This window comes from Penicillium taxi, assembly GCF_028828555.1.
Source record: "Penicillium taxi strain IBT 34144 chromosome Unknown utg000001l_segment0_segment0, whole genome shotgun sequence".
NCBI lineage: Eukaryota > Fungi > Ascomycota > Eurotiomycetes > Eurotiales > Aspergillaceae > Penicillium > Penicillium taxi.
Window position 1 is genome coordinate 2765244 of NW_026643203.1, and position 13922 is coordinate 2779165.

General features: G+C 45.0%; 4 protein-coding genes across 4 annotated transcripts; 1 reads left to right on the top strand and 3 right to left on the bottom strand.

Moving 5' to 3' along the window:
* Positions 1-745: 745 nt before the first annotated feature.
* Positions 746-3394, bottom strand: N7495_000998 (uncharacterized protein; the record flags this gene model as incomplete). Its single annotated transcript, XM_057203668.1, has 1 exon — positions 746-3394. The coding sequence occupies one exon, from the start codon at positions 3392-3394 to the stop codon at positions 746-748; it is 2649 nt and encodes an 882-aa protein (XP_057067741.1).
* Positions 3395-7442: 4048 nt separating this feature from the next.
* On the bottom strand, positions 7443-7705 carry N7495_000999 (uncharacterized protein; the record flags this gene model as incomplete). The annotated part of the gene is made up of 2 exons (XM_057203669.1): positions 7443-7562; positions 7628-7705. The coding sequence occupies 2 exons, from the start codon at positions 7703-7705 to the stop codon at positions 7443-7445; spliced, it is 198 nt and encodes a 65-aa protein (XP_057067742.1).
* Positions 7706-10778: 3073 nt separating this feature from the next.
* Positions 10779-12140, bottom strand: N7495_001000 (putative inositol 5-phosphatase; the record flags this gene model as incomplete). The annotated part of the gene is made up of 1 exon (XM_057203670.1): positions 10779-12140. The coding sequence occupies one exon, from the start codon at positions 12138-12140 to the stop codon at positions 10779-10781; it is 1362 nt and encodes a 453-aa protein (XP_057067743.1).
* Positions 12141-12801: 661 nt separating this feature from the next.
* N7495_001001 (homocysteine S-methyltransferase family protein) lies at positions 12802-13887 on the top strand (the record flags this gene model as incomplete). The annotated part of the gene is made up of 2 exons (XM_057203671.1): positions 12802-13698; positions 13756-13887. 2 exons carry the CDS (start codon positions 12802-12804, stop codon positions 13885-13887), a joined length of 1029 nt encoding a protein of 342 aa, XP_057067744.1.
* Between the last annotated feature and the right edge of the window lie 35 nt (positions 13888-13922).

A 13922-nucleotide genomic window follows, 5' to 3' on the forward strand; every position in this document is an offset into this window, starting at 1 on the left:
TTACCTGCCCAAGTAGATATGCAGGTAAAAGAGGCTGGAGATTGTACCCCAGTAGGCATGGGTAATAGGAATACCAATAATAGATATATATATATATATATATATATATATATCTGGATTAGAAGTTGCAAGGAGTCAGGAAGATACCCTGTTTCACCTCCAACGCCTGTTATTTAACACAAATTTAGCTCAGCCTGTGGGACTCTGGCCTTACAACTAATAAATGCCTTAGGATTAGCTAGCTAGCTAGTCCTTTACGTTTTGGATGTTTTGCGGGGAATTATATGTTTTCACTTTATTTATGAAAAGTTATTAATAAATGCAAAAACGGGTCAGCTTATATCAACCAGCACCAAGTGGTCTAGTGGAACTAGACTGTCTTATCTTCCTTGGTCTAGTGGTCATGATTTCCGCTTGTCATTAACACCGATAAGCGCGGGAGACCGGGGTTCGATTCCCCGAGGGAGAGATCTTTTTTTTTTTTTTTGTTTCCTCCACTATACCTTGAAAGTTGTCTATTTCTTCTATTTCATGGCTGTGGGAAAAGCCCCCGGGGTGAATTAAACTTCTTTAATACAATAGTAATGATATTGTTGTTGCAAGTTTGTAGTATACATCGCGCCAACCATAGAATGAATGTTCAAAGGAATTTTCAACGAGTGGATGGGGGAAATATATCGAGGGAAGAATATAAATGATAATCTTGCAAAGCTCAACCCCAAAGTAAACAGGAAAGAAACACAAATTAAAGAAAAACATCGTCTTTACTACCAGAGACCGTTCCATCTGGGTGACGCCGACTGTCCAAAAACATATCCACCATGCGTTTACTGGAGAATGTAGGGCGGAGTTCATGGAGCTTGTAATATTCACTCATGATATCATCATGTTCCTCCTGCTGCCTCTTATTTTCATTGTTGAGTCCACGAGAGTCGCGGTGTGATCGCACTGACCGAAACTGACCAGCTCTTCCTGTGGCGATTGGGCGTCGAATTGAGTTGCGCTGAGACTGCTCCTGCGACCATTTAGGCTTCTGCAGCTCACAGACAGGACCAGTATAGCGAGGTGAAGGCGTAGGAGACTCGAGCATTTCGGGTGAATTGTGCGATCTCATGCGCATGGGTGACAGCATTGGAACAGGAACTTGTCCGATTCTAGGTGGACCGTTTTCATTGGTACTGGTGGTGATGCTGGAGGAGCCCTTGCAGGTATAATCAAGCTCCCCATTGGGTCCTGGCTTGATGGTCCGCACACTCGAAGATCGACTGAACGGACGGGAGAAATTGCTCTGGAGCGACGGCTTCCGATCAACCAACGGCTGCATATTGACGTATTCATGGGAATTAATTTTTTTCGAGAGATCAGTGAAGTCTGTGTTGGGGACAGGTACTTGTCGCAGCATGTTGGTGAGAGACTCGTTATCATCTTCAAATTGGGCATCCTCTCGGAAATGCCCTGTTACCGGACTTGTGCGGTCAATTCTCCCAACCTGTGTGTTCATCCACTGCTTCCAGTCCGCACTTGGCTGAAAGTAAGCCCTGGGAGGAACGGGCCCAGTAAGACGTGTTGGCGAACCATAGACTGTTCGCTCGGAAGCAAAAATGGTTGCTGTTCCCGGCTCTTCGGCTTCTGAGCCGCAAAGTGTGGCACAATCAGAATCTTCTGCTATTGCAAGATGACCGCTGCTTCGTGAGTATGTGCTGGATGGACTGAATGATCTTTTCACTGGGGGCCCAAAACGAGAGAGAATCGCACTCTCAATGTCCTCGTCTGACTCTTCACCGATAGTGTATGGTGAAGTCGCTATTCCTTTGTTCAAATAAGAAGAGGGTCGACTTTTCTCTTGACTTGGCCCATAGCGAGATATTAGAGTTGGAGGGATAGGCCGAATTGTCCGCAAATTATGCTTCTGCGGTGACAATGAGTCACCCCGTGCTGTCGCAAAGGATCTGGGTGAAACTGATACGATGCTGGGGGCATTACAGACAGTGCGCTTGCTGTGGTGGGAGTAAACCGAGGAAGTACGGGCAGGGACACGGTGCTCTGACACATTGCCAAGGACGATCTCTTGCTCAGGGTCATCCCTAGTATCTCTTTCCATCTGCTGTACCAATGCTGCATACAAGTCCTGACTGTAGTTTGATCCATCCAATTTGCGGGAGCTTCCCCTCATATGTGACGAAGACTGACAGGTTGTAGAATGATGGCTAGACAACTGAGGTAGATCATTGGCAAAGGATGATGATATGGGGCGCCCGGTATTGCGAGTGGTTACAGTATTTGCAACAGTAGAATCTGCCCAACTGGTGACCCGTGAGTTTGATGTGCAAATGCTGCCGCGGCTGGGAGAATGCTGCATCGAGGCCCGTAGAGAGCTGGAATCTGTGGTATTTTCAATCACATTCGCTCCGCTAGTCTTGCCTCCCATATAAGCTGTAACCACAACGGAACTTTCCGAGGCGTTGGATTCCGAACGGGACATAGCACGCTGCTCAGCAGTCTTGGAGAAACCAAAGACACGGCGAAGACCATGCTTGATGGTTGCAGAGATAGTACGGGCTCTTTCACGCGATAATTTCATGTTGATCTGCTCAGGACTTGCTCCAATACCACTCCCACTCGAGAGACGGAATGACTTTCGAAACGGCTTGTGCTCTTTACCGTGCCGCGACGAGAAGAAGGATGAGCGCCTGGGTTGAATACCTGCAGATCTAGATTCTTTGAAGAACTTTTCACGTGCGAGCTGAATGGCATCCTGACTCTTGGCAGGTCGAACTTCTCGAGAACTTTGGCTGATACCTCTAATGTAAGAAACCGAGTCTGAGTGCCGCAATGTCCGTGGAAGCTCAAAGGCAGAGCTATCGGGATCGCAAGAGCCTCTTTTCGGGATGGAGGGTGCTCCATGCGTGAAATACGACAAGCGCTGTCGAGTTGAAAACATGGATTTGGCTTTGCGCAGTCGGCGATATGATGAAGGTAAGGAACTATCACGACCATCCAGACCTCCAAACTCATTAATTGGTCGGAGTATAGCTGGATCTTCACCATCAGGAGCGCAAGTTGTTCCATGAGCACCTGAAAATGGACAAGGTGTGACTGGACGTGTGGCAGATGCGGGAAGTGAAATCCTGTCTCCAGCGTAGCGAAGGCTCGAATTGGGACGAAGCCGAGGGACTGCTACAAGTAAAGGGCCTCCGAGGCGATCGTAAGCATTCGATGATTCATTTGATGAGCGACCACTAGGGCGCATGGCTCGTGAAGCTGCAGCCGTTGCTTGGGCTTTGGCAAGCTCTGGGTCGAATCTATCAGTATCTGAGACGGGGCGGCTTCTTCTCATGGAGCGAGTGGACATAGACCGTCGAAGTCTGTCTTGCGTTTTGGATGAGGAAAACATATTGTAAAATGTCTGCACTATATTTGGTAAAGTCCGTATGAAGGTGCATGTGCTTGAGGAAGAAGATGGTGGGATGAATGGGTCCATGATTACGAGTGTTATTATTTAAGGAAAGAGCAACTTCTGTTGTGGAAGGTACAATTTCTGTCTTGCCGCTACGTTAAGACAACCTTGGAATGAAATGAACATTGGAATTAGTCGACGGGTAATAGTGATGTTGAAATGATCCAGTTCTAGCCCTAATTAGGATGAAAGTGAAGCCGCTCAATCGAGCTAGTTCAGATTCGTTACCTCCCCTCACCATCTCTCTATCATCAACTCTCTTGCAAGTCAAAGTACTGACAAAGTTGAAAGGGGATGCGACCCTAAGGATTTCTATGACCTGTTCCTACCCATCATTAAGTAGTAGTGGGTCAAAGCTTTAACGTCCTCGATCTAAAAGATTTTTGCTAGATCCCATATCAATCAATAGTAATCGAAATGTACGAAACGGGCGTCACCACCGTGGATGATAACGTCTGGATTATGAAAGGCAAATTGACCACTGAGGAAGAATGCCGAGCTGGTTGATCTGGACCTGGACGAGAGAGGAAGCCTGCTTTTTGGAAAGAGGTATATTACATATATCAATATACAATATATGTAATATAGAATGGAAGCTTTTAAGGTTGACTAAGTCACAATTTCAAAGCAGCATATACCTAGGTAGATAAGTATAGGACTGTAGTTGCCGCTCATATATCTCATATGTATTCAATGCCTTCTACTAAATTATTCCAGCTCTTGTACTTATTGTATTTGGGACATTGGAATAAACTTCAAACCCGAAAAGCTTTTGGAAGAGATGGGCCTTGTATAGGCAATTGAGCCCGGAGGTGGACTAGGCGCACGAAGTAAGGTGAAGGTAGGAAATGGAAATTCATTTTTCGATCTTCGTGTCCTTGAATCTTCTCTTCCAAAGTTTAAGGTTCACCATTGCATATCTTTCCTTCCCTTGCAAAGTACACCCAGAAGTAAACAGGTAAACGGGTAAACAGAAACAGATAAATAACAATTTCGAACCACTAGTATCGGATTGATATGGACAAAAAATTCCTTTAGTCCACGGGTATATTTAAAGTCCAGCATTGGTTCAAGATTATTTATACCAGATAGTGCCATCTTACAATGTTGCTCCAAGGAGTTAGGTAGTCGTATCAATAGGACCTGTTGCATTTAGCTCGCCAGTAGAACCCAAAGACTTCAATGGGAAGGGTAATGCCTTTAGCTACTAATGCACTTAAGTACGTGATAAAAACTTCCCAGGCATTTACTTAGATAGGTATCTAACTCGCCGTGCTCATGAGGTAGCTTCCGCGTTATGAATTTCATCCCTGGTACGAGCGTTTGAACCATGGCACAGGCAATTACTACCAGATTCTGACAAATAAATATGATACGGGCTCGGGATCGCCGTGCTCATGAGGTAGCTTCTGCGTTATGAATTTCATCCCTAATACGAGCGTTTGAACCATGGCACAGGCAATTGCTACCAGATTCTGATAAATAAAGATGATACGGGCTCGGAGAACTTCAGGAGTTCGATGATCCAAGATTAAAAGGAAGGGCCGAGCCGCGATTCATGTGTACACCCAGGTAGGGAAATGTTCGTTTACTAAGGTACGAATTTCCTAATTAGTTAGTACTAAACGAGTGAAGAAACTTTAATCACTGAATCAAATCAGAACTCAATTTTAATGAAAAGTACGTTTCATGAATCATCTTCCAGTTGCATCGGGCTTAACGTGTCTGACGTGTTCCATACCCACTTTGACATGATATTGTGGAATCAATTGAAGAACAACTGTTGTGTACTTGTAGTTGGGCCGTCAGTAAATAGTTAGGCAGGTCTAAATAGGCTCAAAGAAGTTGGATCTTAGCTTCGAAGATGACCGAAATTGACCGAAAATGACAAGCGCATCCTGAGTAAAAACAGACGCGCTCTTGAAATTACGGTACAGAAATACGAGACGTTCCCACTGATCTGCCCCCTTTAACTCATACAGTGGAGACAAGTGATGAAACATGGTGATCTGACCTGTGGCTGAGTTAGTCTCAAAAATCGATATTGCACCGAAAAGGGGTAAGCGCGGGAAGCGAAAGAAGAAGAAAAAGGAACTGAAGGCCGAGAAAGCTAGGACCCACTCATACAGTTACGGTGACTTCCAGAAAAGCGTTCTTTCTGAACTGTGGGGTGCCTTTGGATCCTCATTTATGCCCGTTCAGCCCCGTGTTTCTTATGATTTACCGGTACTGTTGGACTCCATACCCCTCAACTGTGTAGCTAAGAACTGGACAAGCTACTTTAAACTGAACTTCTATACCGAAAGCCTAATTCATGCCAATTTACCAATTCTAACCTCGTATCCATAATAGGATCCCCAGGTAGCAGTGAAATCTAAATTATGAGCTAAGATAGAAATTGCACGGACCCCCTTCAAGTCCAAGTCCATGTCACCGAGTGGAGTATGCTTTTATTTAGATCGGGTATTCCTTTGGCTTCTACCTAAATAATACCTGAAGTCTTCTCTTAGGGGTTGATGCTCGGCCCCCCTTTTCCACGAGGGATTATGTGGATCTGGAAAATTACATACTGTACGGAGTACAGAGTATTGTCAGATCAAGATCTCTTTAGGCGGTGTAAATATGCGCGCTGTACTAGCTCAAAAAAGATTAGATGAAGTAATATATGAACTAGCACGGATTACTACCGCTATTTATGAATTGTCAACTAAGATTGATAATCAATTATTAAGTTTTAAGGTTTAATATTAAGTAGACAGCTGTTGGCCCTTTTTTTCAGATCAATCACATTAAAACCTTACTAGGCACTAAGGTACGTAGTATTTGCTATTCCCAGACTCCCCGACTCCCGAGTCCCAAGTTCAATCAGTTTTTCAAGGAATAACTTCAAGGTCACAGCCATGCTCCAGTCTCCAGAGCTCCCAGAATAGTATATGAGGAAATACTTTTCGTTTCATCTTCATCTCACCCTCCTGTCAATGGAGAACATGTACGGAATACGGGGTACGTAGATGCAGGATCCACCCTAAACTTCGAGTATAGAATTCCAAAATTTAAACATTGGAGGATCGCCCCCAATGATCTAGGCAAAGGTCTATTAGTAGCACGTGTACCATCGAAATAGAAAGAGTGGTAAGGTTCTCAGTGTGCCAGACGGGAGGGTATTTTTAATGTTGGGGGTTGGGGGTTGAATAAAGAGAATGTTCTTTATTGCTTCGATTTCACGTGGCCCCCCCCCCCCCCCCCCCTGCGGCTGAAAATATAGTTTCTGTCCAACCGAGCTTCAGGCTGATTTGCTCAGTTGTGGATGGTAAATGGCCAGTTCTAGCCACTGAACTTGAAACAGATTAGAACTTTTGATCTTAGAGAGAACGGGCCGCCTTTGGAAGTCATTTCGTGGCTATGCTGAAGTATAGGAAAATAATGGAATTACTGATAGAAGGTAATCAAGGATGAAAAATAATTCATGAGATGCAAATGGAGAGCATGTTATCAATGCAATGAGGTATCTAAACTAATCCAAAAAGAAAAAAGCAAATGACATGAAGAGAAGGAAAAACATCCAGGCATTAAAAAGACCAAGATAGAGAGCGAAAGTTGGGGTATGGCATGAAATAAACAATAAAAAATGTAGCCGGATCAGCCGGAATCAAAAGACGTATGCGATAAGAAGATATCGCAGACTAGAAGAAGCGAGAGAGGTCGATCACCGATCGACAAGATGTCCAGCGCCGCTGCCACCAGTGGCAGATCCCATGATGTTCATGCAATTGGTAGTATTTGTCCACTACCCCATTTTGCGCCAGTAGCGAAAGTGTGTAATTTTTAATACAAATCAGAAAAAAGAAGGCCGCCATTGTTATGAGTTGTGTAAAAGAGAGAAGTGCTGATAGGACGGAAAGTTGGTAGCAAATGAGCCACACATCCTTCAGTTCCAGCCTGAAAAGGATGGGTGATGTTCATGTACGTCGTATTTCGAAACATTTTACATGTTCGAGCTGGACATATTTGCTGACTCGCTGAGGAACTCTGAAGGAAGCTGACGCTTGAAGTTTCGTGGTTGTGCAAAGGGAGATGAAGACGCTGGGCGTCGCAAGTTCAGTTGCTGGGAGGTCGTCAGTATTCTTGTTCCTTTCTCGCTTTATGAGCTCTTAGGTCTGAAGTACGTACCCTACAATCAGAGCATTTGGAGCCTCTTTGGTTGACACGGCCTCGGCATCCTCGGGGTTGATTTGCGCATGAGTACATTGTGAAAGTAGTGGTATCGCAAATCCCGGTTCAAGTTTTTGTTTTGGTTCCAAGTTCAAATTCCCAGAGTGATCAGTGGTAGATCAAAACCGATATCAACGGCAGGTATAGAAGCAAAGGCTAAAGCGAAAAGGGAGAAATCGAGCTCAAGGAGGAAAAGGAAAAAAGGCCGATGACGTCGTAAAGGTCCGAGTGTTGGAGTCAGAAGTAAGGGTGTTTGTGGGAAAAGGAAAAAAGCGAGAGAGAGAGAGAGAAGGTCAAGGGGTCTTATATTCATATTCCCTTGAGGTAAAACATCGTAAAAATGATAATAAAATAGAATTACCAAAAAATAATATTAAAATAATAAAAATCAAATAAGGAAATAATATTAAAAAAACTAGAATTATTTAGGGTTCCATTGTTACGGGTAACGGAACGGCGCCGTTTGTTAGAGACCAAAAGAGAGCGAGAAAGACTGGTGGTTTTTTTTTATTTTGCTTTATTTTTCGTCCTTTCTTAGTAACTCCTCGTATTTCTCGTTTTTTAATTCCCTTTTCATACTTGTTGATTTTTATATGGTCTATCTATGCTGATTACTATACATAGTAGCTATGTTAAGAGCCCCAACTTCTTTTTTTATAGGGAAGATCCTTCAATACACACTCTGACAGCGGTCTAGCCTCTACAGATCGATCCTAACCCTTTAGACCCGGCAATGCGGGTTTCTGATCTGCTTCAGATGTTCGGAAGGGGGGATGTTAGCCAATAACAACAAAAAGAACTCAAAAAGAATGTGAGATAGTCAAGTGGACGTCTGGAATGACTTGCTCTCAATCCTCCTTTGTTACAGGGCTTTTGTGGAGCCGGTTGACGTAGTAGCTTGGAGCTTTTTTTTATAGAACTTATTTTGGATTTTTCGAAACAGTATCTATCAAGCTCTCTCGAGCATCAGATAAAGTGTTTTGGGGTTTGTATTGCCGAGACTTAAGGCTGAACTCCGGGGCTTTGGGAGATAACTTTGGGAGGGCTAGAGGGCTAGATGGCTTTAAGGGCTTTGGGCTGAGGCAGGGGGTTGTATTTCCCTTCCTTTTATTTTGCTTTCCCTCTGAGCCCCTTTTTCCCTATTTCCATTTTTCCCTGCCCCCTCCCCCTCATACCATCTGTCACTCTGTTTTGAGTTAATGTATTGTGATACCTGATCTAGGCGATTGCCTGTGGGGAATGAATATTGGTAGCGAATGCACGGAATAACCATGACCTTAAGAAAACAGCCTTGGTTCTGGACCTCGGGAGGCATTGGATATTCTGGTCATTTCCCCGCTATAGATTTATACTTTCAGGCTTGTTCGTACGGAGTATATTAGAGGATTTTCCTGTTTAGGGCCATCTCCAAGGCTTTCTGGTAGGCTGAGGCATCAGCCCTGTCCATGCCACCTTGATATCTTTGGGCAAATCAAGACTCATAATATGGTTCCGCCACTTTCTCCTACTGTCTTCCCTGTGTCTTCCCTACAGATGGATGTCTTCCCCCCTGTATATACAGCCCTGGTGTGATCAATGTGCCTAGGTGAATGTGATCAATGTCACCTGCCATAACCAGAATGCAAATATTTCCATGGTTGATGAGAGGGGCACGGCAATTTGCGCTCTGTTATTGTGGAGGCTGTGGAGACGGACCTTTTTCCGTCTGCTGTTCCGCTTAGAAATATCCATGCATATATCGTTTCATCCCTCCTGTCTTTCAGCCATGAACACTCTATGCATACGAGCTTCAACATAGAATCGGATGCCGGAACTTAGCCACTCCGAATGAGATCGTAGGGCACGCCATGAATTATAGCTACCTAGGTACTATTTTACAACCTTGGAACGCGATCATGACACTATACTCCTAGGTACTTCCTTGTTCATTGCTCTATGACCTTAGACTTCCATGGTTCATAGTTATCTAATGGATCTAGAGGTATTGTTGCCCTGTGATTTCCAGAAGTAAATGTATTCTATGGATGTAAATACCTAAGGTACTTACTAGTTAATCCTTTAACCCTACTGGTCGCAATGGAAGTTTCGTTGCCGTATCGGATAGATTGAAAACGCTGAATGCTGATTGATCTTCTCTAAACACATGCAGATACCCTACAAATATAGAGATGTGTCCATCGAAGTTCGAGGTCAAGAGAAAGGATTAGCATAGGTCCTGTTGGCTCTGAATCACGGAAATGACGACAAAACGCCGTAAAGCCGCACACTCCACCTTTGGTCTCCCCTCCAGAGCTATGACTAATTCTATGGTATCTATGGACAACCGAAATATATGACCACAAATACGATGCGTCACAGTACATAAATACATACAGAGTCTCCTACCTACTTGGGTAGAACGTACCTTACGTCCAGTTTCAAGGCCAACTGCAGATCAGATGTAGATATCCGTGAAAGAACGTTGGAACCTTGGAGTTCCGCAGTGAAAACATCGCACAGCCTGAAGGTCTAGAAGAGATTCGAAGCTATATAAGGTATAGAAGGTGGGTACTGGAACACATCGGAATTTGGGCCACCACATCCAGAAAAAGTACCCTACTCCACTAACGTGTGATCATTATGACAGGGCGTTAACAAGTGGATGAAACAAGGCGGTCTGGATCCGAGCGTAGGTAGGGATAAAACAGGTTACAGGCTTAGAAGAGATCCAAGGTTGTTTAATAATAATTGAACCTTGTAAGCAAACCAATGACCATTGCTAAGCACGTGAGGTCTTGGCAATACAATCAACACAAGCGATCATTCAATTTGCGCTTAGTTTAGGCGTCCTGGCTATTCTGACTCATACATTTATATGCGGCTGATCCATTTTATGTTCTAGTATGCCTCGAGATGGCGCCACGGCCCGCTACAAGACTTTATCTGAAGGTTCTAGGCCCTCTGTAATAAGCTCTCGTTCTCACCATTCAATTAAGATTTGGTCTCTTGATTAAGTCTTCATTTCTCATATCTCATAATTTCACAACTCAAGGAGTTTCTAAAGTTGAAAGAATAGACCGTACCGAACTTTGGAAAATAAGATGAAGATGAAGGTTCATCCCCAAGGCCATTAGGCTTCCCAGAGCGATGAAAACGATACCCATGCACCAAGAGTCACCAATATTGATGCAAACAGTAGTCCGTTTCCTTCCCAGGTCAAACCCAGGTACGCGAGCAAGCCAACAACAACCTCTTTCCGCCGAGCGGCATCTCTCCGAGACTTCCAACCGGGGTCAATTGCAAACGGAGCCATCGCTCTCACATCGCTTTGCTCTGTTTCAGGGGATAGATGTGAGGGATTAAGAGGAATTGAAACAGAAAGCGCAACAGGACGGTGGTCTGATTGCGGGAAAAGAGGGAGGGCAGTGTACACATGAGGGTTGACTCCCCGCCCTTCTCCGGTCCGGGGTAGACTGTCTAGGTACAGGATCCGATCGCACCAGCTAGGCCATCGGTGATTAGACCATATCCATTCTGATTCTGCCTCGGGCTGTCCGTTTTCCAGATTGAGTGGTGCTGCCTTGCGTGCCGCGTCAGAATATTTGTAAGTGGGCGGGAAGTCGACTGGAGCTTCAGATAATCCATGGAAGCTTCTGCCATGCTGCATCTCACGCCTCAGCTGATCTTCCCTGAAGAGATTAGAATAGTGGGAGGAATGATTTCGGTCTACACCAAGCCGAGGGAAACGTGCGACATCCTCTTTCTCTGGTCCTTTACTTGAGGTACGGTAGTTGAGGTCACCAGCCAGGAATAGGTACGCGTTGGGAGCAAAGAGATCGGTTCGGCGACCCTTTGTGCGATGTGATGGTCCTTGGTCACGCAACAGGACAGTAGCCTCATCTAGTGCTTCTCCGTCGAAACCATTTTGATTTTGCCAATCTGATCCCTCCTGTGAAAATACTAGTCGTTCAACAATACTTTTCCAATCGAGGTTTCGTTGTTCCAAGGCATCTTCCATTGGCGCAAGGTGCGCAGCAACAAAAGTCACATCCACGGTATTTTTCTGGCCCTTGATCATATAGCCCAAGCGTGCGCCGACTGCGCCCTTGTTCCCCATCTCTTGTACTCCAAAACCGACGTGTGCGTTGTCAATCCATGAAATCTGGTCGGTGACGTCAGCACGTGCGAAGACCATCAGAGCTGTCATGCCAGTATGATCCTGGACCACGTTGACATAAGGCTGCCTCCACCTTTTTGAGGTGGCCTGTTTGACAGCCTGGTTGAAGGCGTCAAAGTAAGGATCTAGATAAGACTCGCCCAGAAAGGAATAGGCGATCGGAGCTATTTCTTGTAACGAGAGCGCAATGAGCGCGGGCGAGAAGGTCACATCGGAGGTGGGGAGCGCATCGAAGATATGTTTAGAAAACAAGTCAACATCAATGACAGTTCTTGCACAATTTGCTGTAAGAACATAGATATTGAGATTATCCATCTTTGTGACGAAGGATTGGAAGGAAGGGATGTTGTGGCAAGTGACGTGGTAAACTGACCACGTGTGAGGGAACAATCAACCTTTTTTTACTTTATCTTTTTCGGTTGAAAAACAGATCGAAAAATGAACAAAATAAAAATCAAAAAGGTGAGAAAAGAATGATCTCGGAAGTAAAAATAAGCCAAAAAGGTAAATTCTGCATCATCCGTGAATCGAACACGGGCCTCGTCGATGGCAACGACGAATTCTACCACTAGACCAATGATGCTGATCAAGGGAGCGATCTGGATCGCTGATTGGCTTGATATATTACAGCGTCCCGAATTTGATTGTTAAACAACCTTGGTCCTTGCTTCAATAGTAGTGTCGAAGGTGCAACATTAGAACCTCTTAACCGCGCCAAATGGCTGATATAATATTTCGGCCTAGGATACGAAAATTTATCAACTGGAGTTTGAATACATGCTTACCTGGTTTTTCAGGTTCTCATTTTTCACTACAAGGGTTTTCAGAAATGTGGCCTGGTAATTCAGGCTCCCATGTGACGAAGACATCATTCTTATTCTGTACATCGGCACCCCACTATTTTAGGTGAAAAACACAATAAAATTGATCAATAAATTATCACAATTTCAACAAACCATTATATATTCACTTCAAAATGGTAATCCAATTTCTGGACGGTGGTCTGGGAACTTCCCTCGAAGATAAGTACGGTATAAGCTTCGACAGCACCACAACGCCACTCTGGTCTTCCCACCTCCTTGTCTCAGACCCGATCACGTTAGAAGCCTGCCAAAAGGACTTTGGCGCAGCAGGGGTAGATGTTCTTTTGACAGCAACATACCAAGTCTCCATTGAGGGATTTGCACGTACCAAAACAGCCGAGTTCCCCAATGGCGTCCCCAAAAACGCAATATCCCGTTTCCTACAGACGGCAGTGCGGGTCGCTGAGCGAGCTAAGGTTCGCGAGAGTGCCAACATCGCTCTGAGTCTCGGCCCGTACGGTGCATGCATGATCCCTGGACAAGAGTACAGCGGCGCCTATGATTCCGAGCACGATGGCGAAGAAGCGCTGTACAGGTGGCACTTGGAGCGTTTGAGACTTTTCTTAGCTGCTGATGGCGATTTTTTTGCGCGAGTACAGTATGTTGCATTTGAAACGCTGCCTCGGCTTGACGAGGTTCGCGCTGTGAGGCGGGCTATCTTTGACTCGGGCATTCGGGTTCCATTTTGGATCTCCTGTGTCTTTCCTCGTGAGGACGAGTGCTTGCCTGATGGGAGCTCCATTGAAAAAGTTGTACAAGCTGCTGTCACGCCTTTAGAAGGCGGGCTTTCGCCGTGGGGTATCGGCTTTAATTGCACTAAGCTTCATAAGCTTGCTGGCTTGATTGAGGGGTTTGGAGTCTGTGTTTCAGATGCTGTTGCTGCTGGAAAGATCTTGGCTGTGCCTAGCTTGGTTTTGTATCCTGATGGGACGAATGGAGAAGTGTACAATACGACGACGCAGATCTGGGAGAGACCGTTTGGTTCAAGCTTGGGAGATCAAAGAGATACGGTAGGGATATCTTGCGCGAAACTGGGTTTATTTGAAGACGTGCTAACTGGGTTATAGCATCCATGGGAAGCCCAACTTGCCAAGGTAGTCAAAAATGCCAGCGAAAAGGGCCCATTTGAGTCATTCCTTGTGGGTGGCTGTTGTAAGGCATCCTGCAGTGATATCCAGAAGCTTCGAGAGCAATTCTAAGGTTCTAAGGAGTGATTAAATGGTGGATTTTTAAC